At 41.4% G+C, this 25,160-nt stretch overlaps 1 protein-coding gene across 9 annotated transcripts in view; it reads left to right on the plus strand.

Moving 5' to 3' along the window:
• Positions 1 to 25,160, plus strand: part of OSBPL1A (oxysterol binding protein like 1A) — a 202,478-nt gene that overhangs the window by 170,189 nt on the left and 7,129 nt on the right. For all 9 annotated transcript variants that reach the window (XM_061131363.1, XM_061131360.1, XM_061131362.1 and 6 more), the window contains 9 exons: positions 7,895 to 8,029; positions 9,194 to 9,291; positions 10,383 to 10,565; positions 15,535 to 15,642; positions 16,979 to 17,068; positions 18,167 to 18,293; positions 20,885 to 21,001; positions 21,577 to 21,700; positions 22,689 to 22,779. In XM_061131363.1, the coding sequence (XP_060987346.1) occupies positions 7,895 to 8,029; positions 9,194 to 9,291; positions 10,383 to 10,565; positions 15,535 to 15,642; positions 16,979 to 17,068; positions 18,167 to 18,293; positions 20,885 to 21,001; positions 21,577 to 21,700; positions 22,689 to 22,779 (1,073 nt within the window). The remainder of the gene's footprint in view (positions 1 to 7,894; positions 8,030 to 9,193; positions 9,292 to 10,382; positions 10,566 to 15,534; positions 15,643 to 16,978; positions 17,069 to 18,166; positions 18,294 to 20,884; positions 21,002 to 21,576; positions 21,701 to 22,688; positions 22,780 to 25,160) is intronic.

Here is a 25,160-nt window from a genome sequence, read left to right on the forward strand (position 1 = left end):
TTGGCACTCAGCTTTTTTTATAGTCCAACTCTCACATCCATACATGACCACTGGAAAAAACCATAGCCTTTGACTAATGGACCTTTGTTGACAAAGTAATGTCTCTGCTTTTTAATATGCTGTCTAGGTTGGTTATAACTTTCCTTCCAAGTTTAAAAATAATTACAGGCTAATAGAGGCAAAAAAAATTGTAAGTTCATTGCTATATTTTAAATAATCTGTTAGTCTGTTTACACAGGTGGTTTTTATGGTTGTCTGGATCTATGTTTGTATGTTCCATCAGGGCTTTTTCTGTCCCTTCTACTCCCTGTTACCTGGGCTACAAGCTTGCCTTTTCATTTCCTTGAATGCTTGCATTCTGAGTTACTGAAAGAAGCAGGAGGAAGGTGTTTAAATTATTCTTGATTACAAAATTGGATTTAAAGACCCTTTTAGAATTTGGGGAGCTTTTCAGATGATTAAAAAGGAGTCTGCCCATTGAATGGATGATAAAACCATGTCCTTTGTAACTTGGTCTTCAGAGTTGACACCACACTCTTTCATTGACTTGCTGATTCATATGAAGCCTAACCAACAGGTGCTGAATAGCCAGTATCTAGCAGGCTTGTGACTGTCCCTTTCTTGCTTGTATATTTTCTCGGGAATATTTATGTGAGGGTATGGCAATGCATACTATAGAGATAAAAGATTAAGTCTCTAGGCCTGGATTCCCATCTGTCGTCATCATTGTTGTCTAGTCGCTAAGTCATGTCCAACTCTTTGTGGCCCCATGGATGGTAGCCCACCAGGCTCCTCTGCCCATGGTGTTTTCCAGGCAAGAATACTGGAGTGGGGTGCCATTTCCTACTCCAGGGAATCTTCCCAACCTGGGGATCGAACTCAACATCTCTTGCATTTCCTGCTTTGAAGGCAGATTCTTTACCACCAGCGCCACCTAGGAAGCCCACCATCATTGTGAAAGCAACAAATGTCGCCCACTGGGATGTCTTTTGTTCCCTCAGTGAGTGAGTGATGGTCATTCTAGTATTTTTAGGGGGAAAAGTTCAAATTCAAACTTACAGGTGAAGTTCTTCATTCCTTTACTGAGTAAATCCTTTTAAAATTCCTTTAAGCCTCACCCTGCTATTGTGCACCACAAAGCAAAATGTAGAAACAAGAGAGCAGAGTCAGAAATGGCATCACTCATGTCGCCTACCGTCAAGGGCCAGGGCTCACATCGCCACCCTGGTGAGCCCCTGTCTCCTTGGCGATTGGACCAAACAGAGAGCCTTGGTGGGACTACACGATGCCGCCTGGCTGGGGCGGGGAGGAGGGGAGACAAAGGTGTCCTTCCCTCACTCCCCCAACTTTTAAGGTCAGAACTCAAGCCACGCTGCCCCCAGGGTGGCGCTTCTGCGGCTCGGCTGCCAGGTGACAGGACAAGGTATCCCAGCCTTTGAAGCCTCCTAACAACCTTGGAGGACTTGGCAGTCTTGCATGTACTACTAATAGCAATGATCATATAGTTGACATGTATTGCTCGCTTAATGTATGCTTGGCACTGCTGTGAGTGTTTTGTGTGAACTAACTAATCTAATGCTGACAGCGACGTCCCCACTTGGTGGAGTAGGGACACAGGCATTAGGTAGCAGGGGCATGTGCTCTCAGCCCGTTCTTTTCTTTTGTTCTCTTTAAGTTATAAGATACATGCAGTGTAATAGTTAGCGTTTTAACTATTTGGAAGCGTGCGGTTCAGTGGCAGTTGTATGTTATCCTTGAGCTGCTGTCACCACCATCTCCCCACAAAACTCTTTTCATCTCACATAGCTGATGCTCTGCATCCCTGAATCAGCAACGCCCTACCCACCTCTCCCCCGCACCCAGCCCCGGCAGCCGCTGTTGTGCCCTCTGTTCAGAAGGCATTCTTTCAGCCACGACAGTCTGCTGTCCCTGGACCCCGGGACTGGCCCATCCTGAGTGTATCTAACCGCTCCTCCTCTTCCATCATGCCAGATACACTGGATTTCTTCTGTCTGTTTTATGACTAGCAGAATGTCAGCGTGTGTGTCTGAAGGTGGTCCACTTTCCGTGGTACGAGGTTGTCAGCTTCCCCATCCCTTCCTTTGACCAGGCTGAAAGTGTTAAGATTTTTAAATCGGATCTCTTGTTTTACCCCTGATTGTAAGAGAAATACATGTCCCTTTTAGGAAATTTAGAAAATACAGAAAAGCACAAAGATCATCAAGATTACCTGGATTTCCAACTCCTAGAGACAACCGCTGTTAACTTTTTGATACCGCTACCTTCTAATATTTGTCTATATGACATATAGTTTACAAAATTAAAATATTTTTAAACATGTTGCATTGTAACCTACTTTTTCACACATTTTCCCCATGTGAACTAGTGTGCATCATTCAACAAGAGGGTGCTGAGCTCAGGGAGTTTGTATTCCAGTGAAAGAGTCAAGAGAGGCTAGTGCTTTGTGATAAATGCCCAAATCGGAGTAAACTCGAGGGCGGTGGGAACTCACAGGAGCACGTGGGGGCAGGGGCACCTGTGTTGTGCTCTGTTCTGAGCGGCTGAGGACACAGGCAAGTATGAGGTATTATCCCTTCCCTCGGGAGTTGTATCACTGGGTACTTAGCAGGTTGTGCTGGTTAGTACCCCTGAGAGAGCAGCAGGTCGTCCAATCTGTGATCAGATGCTCACTTGAACAATACAGATTGTGTGTTCCAGGAGCTGGGAGAGATGAGAAATCAAAGAGGAGAGGCTTGAACTGGGCTTTGAAGTTCTACTGGGGAGGCGAGAAGTGAGGAGGGCATTCCAGGTCAGGATTGGCTATAACAAGACTTTTATTTTTTTAAACAATTACTTAATTAACTAGACTGGGCAGGATCTTTAGTTGCAGCATGTGGGATCTAGTTCCCTTGAACAGGGATCGAATCTAACTCCCTGTATTGGGAGTGTGGAGTCTTAACCACTGGACCCGCCAGGTGAGTCTCATAAGGAGACTTTTAATCTGATGTCTAAAGCAGTGCCTGGCACCTAGTAGGTGCTGAGTTAAAAGTTTTTAGAAAGATTCTTTGGAAGAATTTTATTTCTATATGCATACTCTGTATGGTCAAGTTGCTTTATAAGAGATGATCTGGGTGGGTGGACTTTTTTTTTTTTTTTTTTTTAGGTACAATTGACAAATAATCTGTATCAAGATGATTGAATGTATGTATGCATTATGAAAGGATTCCCCCATCAAGTTAATTAACACATCCAGCCCTTCACATGTGTAGTTTTTTTTTTTTGGTGACAGCATTTAAGTTCTACTCTTCTTTCATTTATACAAAACAGCATTATCAGTTGTCTACCGTGTTATATGGTAGATCCTCAGGACTTATTTATATTATAACTGAAAGTTCATACACTTTTACCAACTTCTGCGTATTTGCCCCACCCTGAAGCCCTTGGCAATGACTTTCTACTGTGTTTGATTGGTTCAGTTTTTTCTCTTTTTTTTAAAGTTCGCCTGTGTGTGATACAATGCCGTTTTTGTCTGTCTGGTTTATTTCACTTAGCATAAGGACCTCCATTTTCATCCATGTTGTCATAAATGGCAAGATTTCCTTTTGTGAGGACAAGTAATATTCGTGTGTGTATAGATCTATACATATACACACCCCCCCACATTTTCTTGATCCATTTATCCATTGATGGACACTTAGATTGTTTCCATTGTGTATTGGCTCCTTTGGCAAGAATTAATTGACCATAAACGCATGGATTTATTTCTGGGCTTTCTAGTCCATTCATCTTCCTGTCCATTTCTATGCCAGTTCTCTACTATTTTGATTAGTATATCTTTGTAATACAGTTTGGCATCAGGGGGCTTGATGCCTCCAGCTTTGTTCTTTCTCAAGATTGCTCTGGCTATTCAAGGTCTTTTGTGGTCCTGTACAAATTTCAGGATTGTTTTTCCTTTATCTGTGAAAAATGTCATTGGAATTTTGATAAGGATTGCATTGACTAGATCACTTTGGGTAGTTTGGACATTTTAACAACTTCTGTAATCCATGAGTACAGAATATCTTTCCATTTATTCCTATCTTCTGTGATTTCTTTTGTTAACGTCTTACAGTTTTCAGTGTATAGATCTTTCACCTCCTTGGTTAAATTTATTACTAAGTATTTTATTCTTTTTGATGATATTGTAAATGGGATTGCTTTCTTAATTTCTTTTTGTGGTAGCTTATTCTTGGTGTATTGAAACACAACTGATTTTTGTAAGTTGGTTTTGTACCCTGCAACTCACTGAACTCATGTATTGGTTCCAATGGTGTTTTGGTAGAGTCTTTACGGTTTTCTATTTATAATATCATTTTCAAATAGAGGTAATTTTACTTCTTCCTAATTTGAATGCCTTTTCTTTTTCTTGCATTAGTACTCTGGCTAGAAAGGATGAATTTCTTACCATAATGATGAATTTTGTCAGATGCTTTTTCTGCATCTATTGAGATCATATATTTTTATTCTTCATTTTACTAGTGTGGTATATCATATTGATTGATTGGCTTGTGTTGGACCATCCTGCTTCTCTGGAATAAACCCCAGTTGATCATGGTATATAACCCTTTAAATGTATTGTTGAGTTCAGCTTGGTAATGTTTACTTTTACGTCTGTGTTCATTGTGGATATTGGCCTATAATTTTCTTTTCTGGGTCCGCTTTTGTCCTTCTCTGGTTTTAGTGTCAGGATAATGTTGACCTTGTAAAATGACTATGGAAATGTTCCCTCCTCTTGTGTTTTTGAATAGTTTGAGAAGGGTCAGTATTCATTTTACTTTAAATGTCTGGCAGAATTCACCAGTAAAGATATCTGGTCTTAGACTTTTGTTTGTTGGCAGATCTTTGATTATTGCTTCAGTCTTTTTACTAGTAATTGATCTGTTCATATTTCCTATTTCTACGTGATTCAGTTTTGTTAGGTTGTCTGTTTCCAGGAATTTATCCATATCTGAGGTTGTTGATATTTCTTCCTACAGTCTTGATTCCAGCTTGTGATTCATGCAGCCCAACATTTCACATGATATACTCTGCATATAAGTTAAATAAGCAGGGTGACAATGTACAGCCTTGTTGTCCTCCTTTCCCAATTTTTAACCAGGCGTTTGTTCCATGCTGTTCTAACTGCTGCTTCTTGACTTGCATACAGCTTTCTCAGGAGACAGGTAAGGTAAGGTGGTCTGAAAGTCCCTAATGTTTATGTTTAGAATTCTGTTTTTACAGATAACCAGCCCAGGTTGGATGCATGAGACAAGTGCTCGGGGCTGGTGCACTGGGAAGACCCAGAGGGATGGGGTGGAGAGGGAGGTGGGAGGGGGGATCAGGATGGGGAATACATGTAAATCCATGACTGATTCATGTCAATGTATGGCAAAAAACCACTACAATATTGTAAAGTAATTAGCCTCCAACTGATAAAAATAAATGGAAAAAAAAAAGAAAAATAAAAAGCTGAGAACCAAAAAAAAAAAAAAAAAATTCTGTTTTTAAATCTTCATTCTAGAGTTATAAGTGAACTACTTAGCCCCAACCAGTATTTGAATATCCTTCAGTTAAATTTTTCTGTAAAGAAACTGACCATGATTGAATGAATAGATTGGAAGTACTGCTCCTCCCTTTGATGTTAAAAGAAAATCTGACTTCCAGGCAGCATTAGTAGGAGTAAAAATAGGATAAAGGGTTTTTGGAAGGCATTCAGCTTGGTAGTAATGGTAAAAATTTTAAATGAGTGCACACCCTTGATCTAAAAAAACCCCCTTATAGAAATTTACTTTAAAACCATATGTGCTCATGTTCTAAAAGATTAGATTAAATTGTTGATGATATAGCTATATATATATATATATTTATATTTAAAATTTTTTTAATAAATAAATGTACCTTTTGCTAATGTGCCCAGAACTAGTCTTAAGTGTTTTGCAACTATTGGTCTTAGAAGAATGCTTTCTGGTAGATTATGCTACATACATTGTTAGATTAATGCCATGGTGTTGGTAAGGAAGCTGGCAGAGTTTAACTTGGCCGGAGTTGCCTGACTGCTAAATGAAAGAGCCTGCCATGGAGCCCAGTCTGGCTCTGATGTCTTAACCACTAACAGTACAGGGATTACAAAGAACTTGACAGACTCAGTGAGGTACTGTACATGTGCATAAGACCTCCAAACACAGGAACAGCAAAAAAGGCAAGTAAATGAGCCAACACACAGAGCAGATGTCATGCATTAAAAAAATCCAGTAAGGTATGTGTGTACACACACATGTGTGTAAATACACAGCAGTGTACCCCAAACTCTTGTTGAGGCTTTGCCTCTAAGGAAAGGAGCATTTTCATGTTTTACTTCTATTACTGAGAATTGCATATTCCTCTTTTTTTTAAAAAAAGAAAAAAACCCATGAAGGTATTTTTAAGTAAAAGAGAGAGAGTCTGAGACATCTCAGTTAAAACAAGCCTTGGCAGTCCCCGCTTTCTTGACTTGGCCCACCAGTGAGTTGCTGCATTTACCTAGATCTCAGGGTGTTACATAGTGAAGAGCCTTCTGTTCTTTATCTCCTTATACATTCCTGTTCTCTTTTGTCTTCCCAGAGAGGCAGTGTAAGCCTATCATTTCTTTTCATTACATTGAGCTGCTACATCTGTCTGCATTCTGCAGTATTTTATGATAATAAATGAGCTTCTTTTGTGTGTGTGTGTGTGTGCATGTGCACATTCGGGTTGTAGTTTTGTGAAGGTCACTTTATTCTTAATTGTGCACATCTGTAAGAATGTAGATGTTTAGAGGGGTAGGAGGAAGCAGGTGGCATTCAACCTGGATGGTGCCTTGGGGTTGTTCACATGATCGTGGTTTTAGTTAGCAGTTTTCATGAAAGACCTGATTCCCACGAGAAACGTAAATAATGATAGGTGGAAGGTTGGGAAGATTATCAGAATAATCTAGAGAAAATCAAGGTAAGTTTGTTACCTAATGAATTTTTTTTAAGATCCTGTGGTGCTGCTGTTTGCGGGCAGGATATGGTAGTGAAAGTGACAGTGTTAGTTGCTCAGTTGTATCCAGCTCTTTGCTTCCCCGTGAACTGTAGCCCACCAGGCTCCTCTGTCCATGCAGTTCTCCAGGCAAGAATACTGGAGTGGGTTGCCGTTCCCTTCTCTAGGGGATCTCCCGACCCAGGGATTGAACCCAGGTCTCCTATGTTGCAGGCGGATTCTTTACCATCTGAGCCACCGGGGAAGCCCCAGGATATGGTAAACAGAGGTGAAAGATTGCAATTGAGGTTAGAGGACCCCTGCCCAATTGTTAAATTATTCTTGGAAGTCTACATGATTGTGTCATTCTATCAGACAGAATTTAATATCTATTCTGTAAAATATACACTAGCCGTCTAGCACCCTAGTTCATAATGTATATGGATGTGCTCAGAAAACCTCAATATTGTCTGTGAAAAGCAGTCTGAAGTTCTTTTGAAAAATCATCCACAAAAATGGTCTGTGTGGTAGCTTCTTAGCCCAGTGTGGAGATGTTTGGTCTTTGCGTCCCCATCACCTTTATTTGTCATTTGCTAATTCTGATCTGAGGCAGACTTATTAACAGTCATCATTTCACTGATCACTAGTAGACTGCAAGCTCCTCAAAGCCAAGGAAGAATGTCTGGGGTAGTCTTTGTATTTCCTTCAAGGCCTAGGACAGTATATTCCACATGGCTGGATGATCTGGGGAGACTTAGGAAACTGAACTAATACTAATTAAATTTCGTGGTTGCTGTTTTCTGTGACTTTCTTTCCAGGAACATGTTATGTCGAGACGGCAGCATATAGGTTTACTGTGTATTTTGGACATCACAGTTTCCATTTTCTTATTCACTAGGAACTCTCCAAGATCACCATGCCAGTTATATTTAATGAGCCTTTGAGCTTCCTCCAGCGACTCACTGAGTATATGGAGCATACATACCTCATCCACAAGGCCAGTTCGTTTGCTGATCCTGTGGAAAGGATGCAGGTACGTGTCACCAACCCTGGGAAAGACTGAAGTCTTGGAAGGTCTTCTCTGCTACCTCCCCTACCTCTCCGCCCCCAACCTACACACACAGAATTCATGTTAAGTTTAATGTGAGGTTAGGAAATGTTATTAATGCATTGCATGTTTGGAGTGTCATCTGTGTTCCTTCCCCAGACCAATGAGGATTGCAAGAAAGCAAAAAGGTCCAAAACCAAACCTGAGTTTAGTGAGCTGCTTCTGAGTCATTGTTTTAGAAAGTGGCATTGTGTTGGGGGGATGACAGTTCAGCCTTTCAGACTTCTCAGAGTGTTTCTAGGAAGACATGTATATACATACACATATAAACAAGTGTATTTATGCTTATGTGTATATATAAATATATGCATACTACTATAGGTTAAAAAAGAGGACAAGAAGGATTTGTACTTCTTGATTTTTTTTGGAAGGGAGATATTCATGTGATATATATGGATGGACTAGACACAGGGAGCGTGGATACATTGTTCTCCTTCCAACAAAGCAATAGCATTCTAAATGGAGTCTTGTGTCCTTTCGTGTATGTAAAGCAGCTTTTCCCAACCTCATTGGACTTGATACCAGTTTGTTTGGTTTTCTCTCTTCACCCCATTCTAAAAGGGATGTGAAAGTGTTAGTCACTCAGTCATGGCTGACTCTTTGCATCCCAGTGGACTGTGACCCGCCAGGCTCCTCTGTCCATGGGAGTTCCCAGACAGGAATACTGGAGTGGGTTGCCGTTCCCTTCTCCACGGGATCTTCTCGATCCAGGGATCAAACCTGAGTGTCCTGCATTGCAGGCAGATTCTTCACCATCTAGTGATGTACTTTTTAGGAATTTTAAAGGAATTAAAAGTAATGTTGAATTTGAGAGTCTTTTTTAAAGTCCTTGAGAGTATTTGTAACACTGTGAGTATATTATAAAAACCACAGTTGGGATGACTTATAGGAAGAGACTCAAGAGTCATTTTCATTCTGAATATCCACATTGGCTTATTAGTTTGCTTATTAAGCCATCTTAAAAATACAACATAATTAAACTCCTCAGAATCATTTTGTAAATTACTGTCTTCAGCAAAATTTCAGTTCCTGAAAGAATGAGGAGCCGGCGAGGCTATTTTTAACTTGTGCTGACGTTCTGTCCCGCAGTGTGTAGCTGCATTTGCTGTCTCCGCTGTTGCTTCTCAGTGGGAACGCACTGGAAAGCCTTTCAACCCACTTCTGGGAGAGACTTACGAATTAGTGCGGTAAGATCTTCCACTCTATTCCAGGCAGGTAGTTGAATTTGCATGATTTATATAGCTCTTCAAATGAAAATGGGTATTTTTTGAGCATTCACCAACATTTTGTATGACTGGAGAAAAGGTAACAACTTTGATGTTTGTTTCTGTGATAGTTGTTATTTTAAAGACTGTCAAAAATATGAAAACATATATAAAATGGACCATTATTAAAAGTAAATACAAGAATTTCAGTATTCCTGATCTTGAAGAATTAGCTATCATCCTTTCTAGTTATGTATCCATTAGACAGGGTAGATTTTTTAAAAATAACTGCATAAAATATATAAGCATGAACTTAGATTGTTGGCATAGAGGCAGTGAAGGTATCTAAGGGTGCACTACTGTCTGCCTGCTGTCGCTTACTTCTTTACACACAGTTAGAGAATTCATTTGGCTTTTGTTTTTCTGAATCTGTCTCTTCCGTCCATAAGTTTTGATCTCATTTATTCCCTAGGTGTTTGAAAAGGAGACGCTTTAGATTCTTCTGTCTTAGTATAAATGGGATGATAAGTTTTAAATATACATGGCTAGTATTGCCAATTGATGGAAATCACTGCAGTTCATGGGTGTTCCTTATTTTAATGTGTTTAAGTAGCTCGGTGTATAATAACATTGGTTTTAGTTGTTTGGGATGCATTTTTACAGTTTCTCATGTATTGTCCTTTTCATCAGGACGATAACAAAGAATTGTTTAGTTTGTCAAATCCATTTCCTTAATACTTTAACATTGCTTTTTAAAAAGATTTACTTTCAATTGGAGCATAGTTGCTTTACAATGTTGTGTTGGTTTCTGGTGTACAACAACATGAATCAGCTATAAGTACACATATATCCCCTCCCTCTTGAGCCCCCCTCTCACCCCCGCACCCCCCTTCCCGCCTCTCATCACAGAGCACCACGCTGAGCCCTCTGCTAGACAGCAGCTTCTGATGGATATTTTACACATGGTGGGATATATATTAACATTTCTTTCAGACTGAAATGACAATAATGTATATATTTTGTGAATTTATCCCAACACTACCTTTTTTTTTTTTTTTTTTTTTAATCTTAAGAGATGACCTTGGTTTCAGACTCATCTCTGAGCAGGTCAGCCATCACCCACCCATTAGTGCATTTCATGCTGAAGGATTAAACAATGATTTCATCTTTCATGGCTCAATCTATCCCAAACTGAAGTTCTGGGGGAAGAGCGTAGAAGCAGAACCCAAAGGAACCATCACGTTGGAGCTTCTTGAGTGAGTTGGAATCATACCTTTTACTCTTTCCCTGTGTACCTACTCATTAGTATACACTCTTGCACGCAGACCTGACCTTGTTTGAAAGCTGAAGAAAACAAAGCTGCTTTTATAAGATGTAAATTTCCTACATCATGTAAAAGAATTTGAGAAATGTGGCAACAGCCATGGTTAATCAGCCTAGGTATGTGTAAACAGTTTAACTTGATATATGATGGTGGTTTTGTTTAAATCTATTTTAAGATTAAATGGAGTTAATCACTCCATGACATTATCATGGCAATAATGCCTTGTTTAATCATCTTTTACAATGAATTCACTTTGAGAAATATTGAAATAACAGTCATATTGGCACATCTTAGACATTAGGTAAGTTGAAAGTTCTCTTCTTTTGCAATAGAAAAAAGATTGCCATGAAATATCTTTCCATTTATTTGTGTTGTGTTTAACTTTGTTCATTACCGTCTTACCATTTTCAATATACAAGTCTTTAACCTCTTTGCTTAAATTTATTTCTAGGTTTTTTTTTTTTAAATGCAATTGTAAGTAAAATTGTTAATTCTGTGCTCATGGATTGAAAAAGTACTGTTAAACTGTCATACTATCCAAAGCAGTGTACAGATTCAGTGCAGACTCTATCAAAATTCTAATAACATTTTTTGCACAAATTAATGCAGACAGTGCTGCAGTTTATATGGGATCACGGAAGACCCCAAATAGGCGAAGCAGTCTTGAGAAAGAAGAACTAAGCTGGAGGCATCATTCTCCCTGATTTCAAACTGTATTACAAAGCTATAGTAATTAAAATAAATGATATTGGCATTAAAACAGATATATAAAACAATGGAACAGAGTAGAGAGCCCCAAAAATAAGTCCACGCAAGTAGGGTCAATTAATTTAAACAAAGGAGGCAAGAATATACAATGGAATGACAGTCTCCTCAATAAATGGTGTTGGAGAAATTGGACAGGCACATGCAAAAGAATGGAACTGGACCACTACTTTATACTATACACACAATTGACTCAAAATGGATTACAAACTTGACCATAAGACTGAAAATCATAAAACTTCTAGAAGAAAGCATAGGTGGTAGACTCCTTGATATAGATCTTGGCAATGATGTTTTGAATCTGACACCAAAAAGAATAAAAACAAAAATAAACAAGTGGGACTATGTCACATTAAAAGGCTTCTGCACAGTAAAGAAAAGCATCAACAAAATGAAAATGCAGCCTACTGAACAGGAGAAAATACTTGCAAATCATATAGGCTAACATCCAAAATACACAAAGAACTCATACCACTCAATAGCAAAAGAAAAAAAAAGTAATTAAAAAATAGGCAGATAAATGGACCATTTATCTGAATGGACATTTTTTCAAAGAAGACATACAGATGATCAAGATGATCAACAGGTAAATGAAAAGATACTGTACATCATTAATCAAGAGAATGCAAATCAAACCACAATGAAAGGGAACCCTTGTGCATGGTTGGCAGATGTAAATTGGTTCAGTCTCAATGGAAAACAATTTGGAAGTTCCTCAAAAAATTAAAAGTAGAACTACCATGATCCAGCAATTCCATTTTGGAATACTTAGCCAAAGAAAACAAAAACATTATCTCAAAAAGACACCTGCACCCCCATGACATTATTATACATATTATACCTGTATAATATATTAATATGTTATATATATATACCTTTTCCACACAACAGTCAAGAGATGGAAGTAACCCAAGTATCCATCATTGGATGAATGGATAATGAAATTGTGGTACACACACATACACAGATATTATTCAGCCATAAAAAAGAATGAAATCTTGCCACTTGCAACAACATAGTTGGACCTTGAGGACATTATGCTAAGTGAAATAAGTCAGAGAAAGGCAAATACTCTATGATCTTCTTACCTGAGAAAGAGAAAAAGAAGGAGGAGAAAAAATAATAAACAGACTTTAATCGTAGAGTGACTCAGATATTAAAATTTGTATCAAAGATTTTAAAGAAGATGTTATAACTATACTCCATGACATAAAGATAAACACTCTTAAAATGAATAGAAAGACATTGAAGTATTTCTGGAAATTTTAGTACTGAAAAAATACAATAACAAATGTAATAGCTGGGATAGACTCTATTGCAGAGTAAAGATAATAAAATATGTACAGGATCCACAGGCTGAAAGCTATAAAACCCTGGTTACAGGAATCAAAGACTATCTGAGTAATGGAGAGTCTACCATGTCTCACTATACTTGGAATCCTTAATGTAATTCATATGTTTATTCTCCTTTAATTGATCTATAAACAGTGTGTATTAACACAATCCAGATTAAAAGTCCCAGGATGAATTTTAGTAGGTCAAGAGATAGTGGATCCTAAAATTTATATGGAAAGATGAATGAAACACTGTAGCCAAAATAGTTTTGAGAAGGAAGAACAGAATGATGGACTCCTGCCTCCTAATTTTAAGACTTTATAGTGAAGCTATTGCCATCAAGACTGTTGTGTTGACAGAAAGACAGACACATACATCAGTGGAACAGAGAACAGCATCCAAAAACGGACCCACAGAAACACAGTCAATTGATTTTTCATGAAGGTGAAAGAAAGCACTGTTCAGTAATGAAGGGTAGTCCTCTCCACAAATGGTGTGAGAACAGTTCGACATGCATGTGTTAAAAAATGAACCTCAACTTACACCTCACACCCTAAGCAAAAATGATCCCAACATAGGTCATAGGCTAAAATCTAATGTACAGCTTTAAGCTTTTGGAAGAAAACAGGAGAAAATGTTTATGACTTTGGGTTATGCAATGACGTCTTATAACACCAAAGGACAATCTAGAAGAGACAAAATTGGTAAATTAGATTTTATAAAAATCTGTTGCTCGGTGAGAAATACTCTTAAGAGAACAAAGAGAGAAGTTAGAGATGGATAAACATTATTTGTGAATCATTTATCAATAAAGGACTTGTATCTATAATATATAAAGCATTCTCAAAACAGTAAGAAAACAGACAACCCAGTAAGAAATTGGACAAAAGATGTGAACAGATACTTTACCAAAGAGATATATGAATGACAAATGAGCACACAAAAACATGCTCAACAGCATCAGTCATTAGAGAAACGCAAAATTAAAATCACAGTGAGATACCACTACACACCTATTAGAATGTCTAAAATCAAAATTTTTAGAGCTGACAGTATCAAATGCTGACCAGGATGCAGAGCAACCAGAAATCTCACATATGACTGGGGGATCTGGTAAAACAGTAGAGCCACCGCGGCGAACAGTCTGGCTGCTTCTTACAGAGTTGACCTTGTGTTAACCAGATGATTCAGCAGTCCACTCGTAGGCATTTACTCTGGAGAAATAAAGAGGTGTATTTTCACAAAGACCCGTGCCCAGATGTTTATAGGAGTGTTACTTATAATCACCAAGAACTGAAAGCAACCCAGCATGCTTCAGTGAGTAAAGGGTTAAACTGTGATACATTCATATAGTAGAATACTACTCAGAAATAAGGACAAATTATTGTTATGTAGAATGTAAAATGCATTATACAAATGAAGCTAATCTCAAAGGGTGACATGGTGCGTTATCCCATTTATATGACACTCTGGAAAAGGCAAAACTATTGCAATGGAGAACAAGTGAGTTGTTTAGGAATTCCAGGTGGGGGAAGGTTTGACCATAGAGGGGCAGCATGAGTGAATTTGTGGAGGGAGTGATGGAATTTGTGGTTGTGGTACTAGTTACAATGATCTACACATGCACTGAAGCTCACAGAACTAGATAACACCAAGAAAAGTGAATTTTACTGCTTGTGAATTAAAAATACATTTAAGCATACATGTGTGAAGATGTAAAATTAATGTTTTCAAAAGCAAACACTGTGTAAAATTGGAACTTATTCACATACACAAGTTTTTCCCTTTGGCAAGCTGGAAAGTACCAGATAGACCTTTTTTCTTCTCTACCTCTAATTTAATATGTTTTCACCAAACTTTTGAAGGCTTAAAATGATTATGTACGTAGTTTAATTTGGAGTTTGGTAACATAGTTTTGTTTTGTTTGTTTTTTTTTAAAGTTTTTGCATCTGGTCCCATCACTGCATGGGAAATAGATGGGGGAACAGTGGAAACAGTGTCAGACTTTATTTTTTTGGGCTCCAAAATCACTGCAGATGGTGATTGCAGCCATGAAATTAAAAGACGCTTACTCCTTGGAAGGAAAGTTATGACCAATCTAGATAGCATATTAAAAAGCAGAGACATTACTTTGCCAACAGAGGTCCCTCTAGTCAAGGCTATGGTTTTTCCAGTGGCCATGTATGGATGTGAGAGTTGGACTATAAAGAAAGCTGAGCGCCGAAGAATTGATGCTTTTGAACTGTGGTGTTGGAGAAGACTCTTGAGAGTCCCTTGGACTGCAAGGAGATCCAACCAGTCCATCCTAAAGGAGATCAGTCCTGGGTGTTCATTGGAAGGACTGATGCTGAAGCTGAAACTCCAATACTTTGGCTACCTCATGCAAAGAGTTGGCTCATTGGAAAAGGCCCTAATTCTGGGAGGGATTGGGGCCAGGAGGAGAAGGGGACGACAGAGGATGAGATGGCTGGATGGCATCACTGACTCGATGGACTTGAGTTTGGGTAAACTCCAGGAGTTGGTGATGGACAGGGAGGCCTGGCGTGCTGCGATTCATGGGGTTGCAAAGAGTCGGACATGATTGAGTGACTGAACTGAACTAAAGAAACAATAAGAATTAACCAGATGATACCTCTTTTACTGGGATTAACACCAGCAGTTTTTATAGTCTTAGAGTTGAGTGCTCTCCAGCAGTCTGATAGGTTATCCTGAGTCATGACATTTGAGGAAGATGTGCTTTTTAAACAGAGTAACACTTCTCACTTCTTTGTCTGGGCTTTGGCTTTCTTTTTGTTTTCTAGACACAATGAAGCATATACGTGGACGAATCCTACCTGCTGTGTGCACAACATCATCGTGGGAAAGCTCTGGATTGAGCAATACGGCAACGTGGAGATCACAAACCACAAGTGAGATGGTTCATCATCCTCCCCGTCCCTTTATTTGCATCACAGGGGTCCAGTAGTCTTTCTGTAAAAGTTCTAGTAGAGAACATTCCTGGCGGCCCAGTGGTTAAGACTTTGCACTTCCCATGAAGGGGGCCTGGGTTTGATCCCTGGTCCGAGAATGTAGATCCCACATGCCATGTGGTGTGACCAAAAAAAAGTGCATTGTATTGTAAGGAGTTTCCTGGCAGTCCAGTGGTTAAGACTCCACATTCTTACTGTGGAAGGCCTGGGTTCAATCCCTGATTGAGGAACTTAGATTCCACAAGCTATGCAGCTCGGCCAAGAATATATGTATAAAGCATTTTTTAAAGTTCTGCATATATGAAAAAAATTCTAGTAGAATCTAATGACAACTTAAGAACCAGGTAGTATAACACTGTGGTAAATAGAAGCCAGTCCATTTAATGAACAGAATTTAGTAGTTGTGGCTTCCAGGCTAAGTTGTCCCAATGACATGTGGAATATTCAGGACCAGGGATTGAACCCATGTCCCCTGCCTTGGATTCTGAACCACTGGACTGCCAGGGAAGTCTTTAATGAATAGAGTTTATATTTAAGTCTTTGATTATGGAAGACTGATGAACTCAGAGCTTTGGCAGCCTCAGGGAATCTTGATTCCTGCCTCCCTCAGCTCACCTTGCTGACACCGTTTAGCTTGTATTGTTCACATGGGGGCAGGCGACAGGAGGAATAGGAGAGTTGGAAAAAGGTGTATTCAAATCCTACTGTGACCCTAGGCCCGTATCCTAGTCAGCTCGGGCTCTGGTGACAGAACACGGTGGGCCGAGTGGCTTCAAGGGCAGACATTTATTTCTCATGCTTCTGGAGACTTAGGAGGCCCAGGTCAGGGTGATGGCCAATTCAGTGCTGGGTGAAGGCCCTCTTCCTGGTTTGAAGTTGGCCATCTTCTCAAATCTTTGCATGGCAGAGGGAGGGATCATCTCCCCAAAGTCTCTTATTCAAAGAGCATGCATCCATTCATGAGGGTTCCACCCTTAGAACTGGATTACCCCCAAATAGCATGGGTGATGAGGCTTCACCATATGAATTGGGGTAGGGGGCAGGCAGACATTCATTCCATAGCAGCAAGTCACTTATTTTTTATGAACCTTGCTTGCTTTTTCTTTGTGGTGGGTTCAGTACTGATTGTGGATTAATTGTGATACTCTGTGTGGAGCCTGGTGTGAATTAGAAAATCAGTAAATAGCAGGGGCTGCCAGACAGGTTATCACAGTCACTGTTCTCTGCTGCTGCTTCCGTGTTGAACAATAACCCGAGCTCACTGTCTCCTTTACAGGACTGGGGACAAATGTGTGTTGAATTTTAAGCCGTGCGGCCTTTTTGGTAAAGAATTACACAAAGTTGAAGGCTATATTCAAGATAAAAGGTAAAGTTTTGTTTTAAATGTTGACTAGTATAGGTGTTGTTCACTAAGTAAAGTGTTGTTATTAAAATCTGCCAACACCAGGAATTCCCTGGTGGTCCAGTGGTTAAGACTACATGCTTCCGCTGCAGGGGGCACAGGTTCAATCCTTGGTTGGGAAACTTAAGATCCCACATGTTGCGTGGTTCGGCCAAAAAATTTTTAAAAAGAAGAAAAAGAAAATCTGCTGTTATCTTAGTTCAGTCACACAGTCGTGTCTGCCTCTTTGCGATCCCATGGACTGCAGCACACCAGGCTTCCCTGTCCATCACCAACTCCTGGAGCTTGCTCAAACTTACCGAATCAGTGATGCCATCCAACCATCTCATCCTCTGTTGTCCCCTTCTCCTCTTGCCTTCAATCTTTCCCAGCATCAGGGTCTTTTCCTGTGAGTCAGTTCTTCGCATCAGGTGGCCAAAGTATTGGAGCTTCAGTCCTTCCAATGAATATTCAGGACTGATTTCCTTTAGGATTGACTGGTTTGATCTCCTTGCAGTCCAGGGGACTCTCAGGAATCTTCTCCAACACCACAGTTAAAAAGCATCAGTTCTTCGGTGCTCAGCTTACTTTGTAGTCCAGCTGTCACATCCATACATGACTACTGGAAAAACCATAGCTTTGACTAGACAGACCTTTGTCAGCAAAGTAATGTCTCTGCTTTTTAACATGCTGTCTAGGTTTCCTGCCATTATCTAGGAAACAGCATTTCAGTAAATTGAAAAACTCTTCTGAAAGAAATATCTATTTCTTTAAAGAATCTGATTTGTAAGTGTCTTTATTTATGAAAAGAGAGGCTTCCTTGATGGCTCAAACTGTAAAGAATCTTCCTGCAATGCAGGAGACTCAGATTCTATCCTTGGGTCTGGAAGATCCCCTGGAGAAGGACATGGCTACCCACTCCACTCTTGCCTGGAGAATTCCATGGAGCCTGATGGGCTACAGTCCATGGGGTTGCAAAGAGCTGGACATGATTGAGTGACCAATACTTTCAGTTTATGATAATATTCAATTACACCAAGACACTGGTTTAATTGTTGGCTCAACATCGATTTTTCTTGACAGCAAAAAGAAGCTCTGTGCCCTCTACGGGAAATGGACAGAATGTTTGTACAGTGTTGACCCAGCCACATTTGATGCTTACAAAAAAAATGATAAGAAAAATACTGAAGAGAAGAAGAATAGCAAACAGGTAAACAATCCCAGAAGATGGAATCAAGGGGATCCCTGGATGGTGGCTTGTTAGTGGGTCACAGTGTTACCTTTTAGACTTGGTGCCCATGCATGTGATGTTTTTCCTTGACCTTTTTTTTTTTTTTTTTTTTTTTTATTACTGTTTTTAACACCAAAAACATTTTGTATTGGGGTAAAGCCAATTGGAGACCCCAGTTGGATTCCTGGGTCAGGAAAATCCGCTGGAGAAGGGATAGGCTACCCACTCCAGTATTCTTGGACTTTCCTGTGGCTCAGACAGTAAAGAATCCGCCTGCAATGTGGGAAACCTGGGTTTGATCCCTGGGTTAGGAAGATGCTCTGGAGAAGGGAACAGCTACCCACTTCAGTATTCTGGCCTGGAGAGTCCCTGTGGACAGAGGAGCCTGGCAGGCTACAGTCCATGGGGTCGCAAAGAGTCAGACACGACTGAGTGACTTTCATATAGCCGGTTAACAATGGTGTGACAGTTTCAGGTAAACGGCAAAGGGATTCTTCCATACATATACATGTATCTCTTCTCCCCTAAACCCCTCTCCCATCATGGCTGGCACATAACATTGAGCAGAGTTCCATGTGCTATACAATAATGAACAGGTGATCTGACTTGCTAGTGAATGTTTGGGATCATCTCCCATGGAGTATGGGTGTGTGCTATGCAGTTACACACACGGTGTTGAATTCACATCGCTTTAGAAAGTTGGAGTTCATCTTAGTGGGACAAATATTCTTACCCTCCTTTCTGTTTATGTACATTAGCAGTTGAGCTCTTCTGAATATTTGAAATTATACCCAGAATAATCACATGGGTTTTCATGCTGACAGTAGTGGTATTGCCCTCCTCTGTATCCGAGATCCCGGGAGCTGAGAGCATCGCAGTTAAGGGAATCGTTGCTGGACGGCCATCCTCCTCTTATGAAGCTTCCTCCTAACGGGACAGTTCAACCTTAGACTCTCCCCTTGTGAGGCCACAGCTTCTTGTCGCAGGACCCTGGGAGGCTGGACTGCTCCGTGGCCTCTGAGCTAGGGAGAGGTTGCACCCGTTTGGACAGGAAGCGTTGGGGGACTGGTTAGTTTCCAGTAATGGGCATCAGGGATCAGAGCATAAGCTCTGCTTAGAATCCTGCCTTCCCCACTTCTGAATGGTTTGGTCTTAGGCAGATCCCTACCCTCTCTCTGCCTCAGTGCCTCATCTGTAAAATGGAGACAGTAATAGCACCCTTGTGTCAGAGCAGTTGACAGAGGTCAGGGGCCCCCGGGTGAAGACAACTCAGGTCCCGTCCTCTTTGAGCATCATGGCCTGGCTCTCTGCTCCCGGCTCCCTTTGTCCCGCTGTGTTGCTTGCAAGAGGCAAAGCCTCACTCTCCCCTTACAGAAGTGGGGTTCAGTATAGCAGAAGGCATTGGGGAAAGTCCAGAAAATCTCCCTCATGTCCCATAAAGCCCCTGTTGATCTTTGTAGACAGAAGGGCCTTGCCCCTTGGAGAAGGCACCCTCATGCTCTCCCTGTGTCTAATCGCCCCTCCCAGGGCCTCGGCCACTGTGGGTTTCTGATGCTTCTGAGGATATTCAGATGCCAGGCTAAGCTTGTCACCAGTGTTGTCCCCTCCTTGTTGCTTTTTTAAAATTCCACGTCTCAGCCAGTAGTTCTAGATTTGGTAACGAAGACATTGGGAATATGACTTTGCTTTCCAAAGGCTTAAATTCTTTATATATAAAACTTTATGGGCTAGTTACGTAAGGACTAAATATACAGAGAGCTGCTGGCATAGCTCTGCTGGGGAAGGGGAGGGAGCAGGCAGCCAGTGGAAATGTTGCTTTCTTTTTTAGCCTAACATCTTTCGATTGAATACTTTCAGGATCCCTGCTGGTTTGGGTCATTGATAAATTTAGTTAAATGCTCCAAGAATTTAACCTTTTCTTGCCCTCATAATGTTCCACGAACTGCTTAAATGAGTTATTTTGGATTTTTAAAAAAGCTTTAAAAATATTAAAACACGACAGTAAAGGCATGATGACGACAGTGGAGATGGTAATGCCTTAAATGCTTAAAACCCCCTAAAAATGACACAGCACAGGCTCACAGCATGGGCTCAGTCACTCGACCCACATTTATTGGCTCCCTGGCCTGGGTTGAAAGGTGAGGACGTGAGCATGAGAAGGACATGGTGCCCTGGCACTCCCGGGGTTACAGTCTGACGCCGCACGATGAAAACCGCTTGTTTTACAGTTTGTTGTTGGTCAGCCACTGACTCGTGTTCGACTCTTTGTGACCCCACGGACTGCAGCACGCCAGGCTTCCCTGTCCTTCAGTATGTCCCAGAGTTTGCTCAAACTCATGTCCATCGAGTCAGTGATGCCATCCAACCGTCTCATCCTCTGCCGCCCCCTTCTCCTCTTGCCCTCAGTTTTTCCCAGCATCAGGGTCTTTTCTGGTAAGTCAGCATTTTGCATCAGGTGGCCAAAGTATTGGAGCTTCAACTTCAGCGTCAGACCTTCCAGTGAATATTCACGCTTGTAAGTACAGTCTTTTCAGAACATTTCAGTTTTGTTCCTCTGTTGGTTCTTCCAGGTGAGCGCTTCTGAGGAGTCGGATGAAATGCCAATGCCGGATTCCGAGAGCGTGTTCGTCATCCCCGGGAGCGTTCTCCTGTGGCGAATAGCCCCGCGGCCTCCGAACTCAGCCCAGGTAAGGCCTCCTATTTACTTGGATCTGACGGCGCTCTTTCCCCGGCCTGGACAGAACCGGAGGAGGGCGGGGGTGAGAGGCAGGTCATCGAATTGGTCCTCAGTCATCCCTCTGGTTTCCCACCCGGGATCCAGGGTTGCTGCTGCCCAGGCCTCCTGGTGTCTGGCCGAGATGCCTTGGGGTGGGCCTTTGGGGGCTTCCTCCATACATATGGGGGTGGGCCTTTGGGGGGCTTCCTCTGTACATACTGAGGAGTAAGACTGACTCTCTTTAAGTACATGGTGATGCAGCCAGATCTACCATGTGAGACTTTTCATATGGAATGAAGAATTTGGTTTCACTCATAGTTCTCCCTGGAGGTGATGGTGGTGAATGTCACCTGAGGGGTTTCCTTGAGACAGACACCCACAGCTAGTGTGGACCCGGGTGAAAACATGGAGATGTGTGGGTGCAGAGAGGTCGGCCATCATCACCCCAGAACAGAGCAGGGGATCCCTGTTGAATCTACTAGCCTCAGGGTTTCATTCTGGATTAACCTCCAGTACATGTTAATTTGAACATTTTCTTCTTTTTAGATGTACAATTTTACTAGCTTTGCAATGGTTTTGAATGAAGTAGACAAGGAGATGGAGAGCGTGATTCCTAAGACAGACTGCAGGCTGCGGCCTGACATCAGAGCCATGGAGAACGGGGAAATAGGTAACGCGCCTGGCAGCTCTAGGGAAGATGGATTTCTTTGAGGAGGATAGTTTGCCTTACTCCCAGTCACTGTCTGCGTTTTAGTCTGTTAGGGCTTAACATTTTATATGTTCGCACAAGCATCTTACATGTTAGCATTTTATGCGTTAGCACAAGGCATCCCTGGTGGCTCAGACGGTAAAGAATCCGCCTGCCAATGCAAGAGACCTGGGTTCGATCTTTGGGTCAGGAAGATGCCCTGGAGAAGGGAATGGCAACCCACTCCAGTATTCTTGCCTGGAGAATCCCATGGACAGAGGAGACTAGCGGGCTATAGTCCATTTAGTCATAAGGAGTCGGACACAACTGAGCAACCTACACTTTTCCCAGGTGATGCTAGTGGTAAAGAGCCCGCTGCCAGTGCAGGAAGCATAGGAGACCTGGGTTTCATCCCTGGGTCAGGAAGATCCATCCCCTGGAGGAGGGCATGGCAGCCCACACCAGTATTCTCGCCTGGAGAATTCTATGGACAGAGGAGCCTGGCTGGCTACAGTCCATAGGGTTGCACAGAGCCGGGCATGACTGAAGTGACAAAGCACATGTTTGTTTATTTGCCAAATCTCAGCTGCAGCATGTGGGATCTCTTTTAGTTGCGGCATACGGGACCTAGTTCCCAGACCAGGGATTGAACCCGGGCCCCCTGCATTGTGAGTGCGGAGCCTCTGGACCATCAGGGAAGCATTTTAACATGACTTCTGAGGCCTTAAGAATAAGCTGGCTTCCTTGGGGAAACACAGAGGCTGTGGAAGGAGGTGAGAGGTCCTGGATGCCAGCATCGCCTCTCACCGGCTTGGGGCTGTGTTTCGACGTGATGTCTGACTGTGGTGCTTGTGTTCTGAAAAGGGCGGCGGTGCTAACACCTGCCTCCACGGAATGAGCATGCCAAGTGCTGGGCCGGACGGCCTCTCCTTGTACAATAACTGTGTTTTCACTGCTATGCTGATTCTAGATCAAGCTAGTGAAGAAAAAAAGCGACTCGAGGAGAAACAGCGAGCAGCCCGCAAGAACAGGTCCAAGTCGGAGGAGGACTGGAAGACGAGGTGCGCTGAGGGGCTGGGGCGTGTGGGTGTGGTGGGGGGCCCACTGCGCCCTGTGAGTTGTCCCCAGGCCTGAGAGAAAAGTACTTTCCTTTGACCAAGTTCAAGCTGAAAGGGCTGCACATGTGCAAAGAAAAAGGACTATTTGGAAATTAAGGTTAAAATTTTTCTATACAGTTCACTCAGGTTGATGTCAATTAAGCAAACTCTCCTCCTTATCCAGCAAAATACTTGTCCCTTCTATAAGAGGGAAAGTAGAGTTACAGATTTTGGTATGAAATAGGTTCAGAGTTGTTTGTTTGAGTAAATTATAGGAGCTTTGCTTATACATATGTCATGTATCAAGGATATTTAGACAATGCCTTTATTCTTCCAGACACACGACACACGTCGTGGAGATGCAATTTGTTAAAGTGACATCTTGGGTTCCATTAAGAAACAGAAACTGGCAGTAAAATGTGCAAGTTTTGAAAATTTTTCTAAAGAATGAGGAGTTGCTTGGTCACTTGGGTTGAGTAATAGAATCTCTTGTAAATAGGAATAGAACAAAAACATTTTTTACATTTATACTATGTAATAGAAACCATTGTCCCATTATTCAAAGTTGTTAAGTAAATTTCAGAGCCAGTGTGGGCATCATTTCACAACCAGTTTAGTAGGTATTACTTGGTAGCCCTTTGGCGTCTTATACCTTTATTAGAACTAGGAATGATCTTAAGTATCATTAAGTCCAACAGTTTTTGGACTTTTTTGTTAGCATCAAAATCTTTCTTGCCAATGAACATATGAAGAATTTGCAAATACAGAGCACATGGCCACAGAGCTGCTGGGGTAGGATGAGGGCTGAGCATCAAGGTTCACTTTCTCTCACCCGCACACGCAGGATCCAGGGAGCCTCTGGAAAGCCGTTAGTCTAGAAATCCCCTTGTATGTGAAGAAACAAATGCTGGTTGTATTTCATTTGAGAGAGTTGCTCAAGGACAAGTACACCCCACAGACCATGATTAGAAAGAGCCACCAAAAAAAAAAAAAAAAAAAAGCCACAAAACCCAAAACCACACTGCTTTACTGCAATCCCTTCTGAAAGGACTTTATCATTATTTTTAGTCTCTTTTGCAGAAAGCCCACTTTGTGCTATATTTCTAATTAACTCCTTTATTTTTCTGACCACATTTTCAAGTGTGCGAAGTAAGCGAAAGTCCAGTAAGCATGTTTACTGTTGGGTGAAGTCTTACTTTCAGAAAACAACAAGCTTTGGACAGCTCTGTGGTGGCCTGGAAATAAAACTGGAAGCTAGGTTTGTGAGCTCCAGTTGGGAGTTTTAAACATGCTTGCTTCCACCACTGTCTCTTAGCATCCATAGTTCTTATATGGATATCAGTTCAGTTCAGTTCAGTCGCTCAGTTGTGTCTGACTCTTTGAGACCCCGTGAACCGCAGCATGCCAGGCCTCCCTGTCCATCACCAACTCCCTGAGTCTACCCAAACCCATGTCCATTGAGTCGGTGATGCCCTCCAACCATCTCATCCTCTCTTGTCCCCTTATCCTCCTGCCCTCAGTCTTTCCCAGCATCAGGGTCTTTTCCAATGAGTCAGCTTTTCGCATCAGGTGGCCAATGTATTGGAGTTTCAGCTTCAACATCAGTCTTTCCAGTGGACACCCAGGACTGATCTCCTTTAGGATGGACTGGTGATCCTTTAGGATCTCCTTGCAGTCCAAGGGACTCTCAAGAGTCTTCTCCAACTCCACAGTTCAAAAGCATCAATTCTTCGGTGCTCGGCTTTTTTTATTTTTTTATTTTTTATTTTTTCCCTTTTTTTTTAAAATTTTCTTTCTTTTTTTTTTTTTTTAATTAGTTGGAGGCTAATTACTTCACAACATTTCAGTGGGTTTTGTCATACATTGATATGAATCAGCCTCAGCTTTTTTTATAGTCCAACTCTCACACCCATACATGACCATTGGAAAAACCATAGCCATAGACTAGACAGACCTTTGTTGGCAAAGGAATGTATCTGCTTTTTAATATGCTGTCTAGGTTGGTCATAACTTTCCTTCCAAGGAGTAAACGTCTTTTAATTTCATGGCTGCAGTCACCATCTGCAGTGATTTTGGAGCCCAGAAAAATAAAGTCAGCCACTGTTTCTACTGTTTCCCCATCTATTTGCCATGAAGTGATGGGACCGGATGCCATGATCTTATTATTAGCTTTCTGAATGTTGAGCTTTAAGCCAACTTTTTCACTCTTCTCTTTCACTTTCATCAAGAGGCTTTTTAGTTCCTCTTCACTCTCTGCCATAAGGGTGGTGTCATCTGCATATCTGAGGTTATTGATATTTCTCCTGGCAATCTTGATTCCATCTTGTGCTTCTTCCAGCCCAGCA

Source organism: Dama dama, chromosome 27 (genome assembly GCF_033118175.1).
Source record: "Dama dama isolate Ldn47 chromosome 27, ASM3311817v1, whole genome shotgun sequence".
Classification (NCBI taxonomy): Eukaryota; Metazoa; Chordata; class Mammalia; order Artiodactyla; family Cervidae; genus Dama; species Dama dama.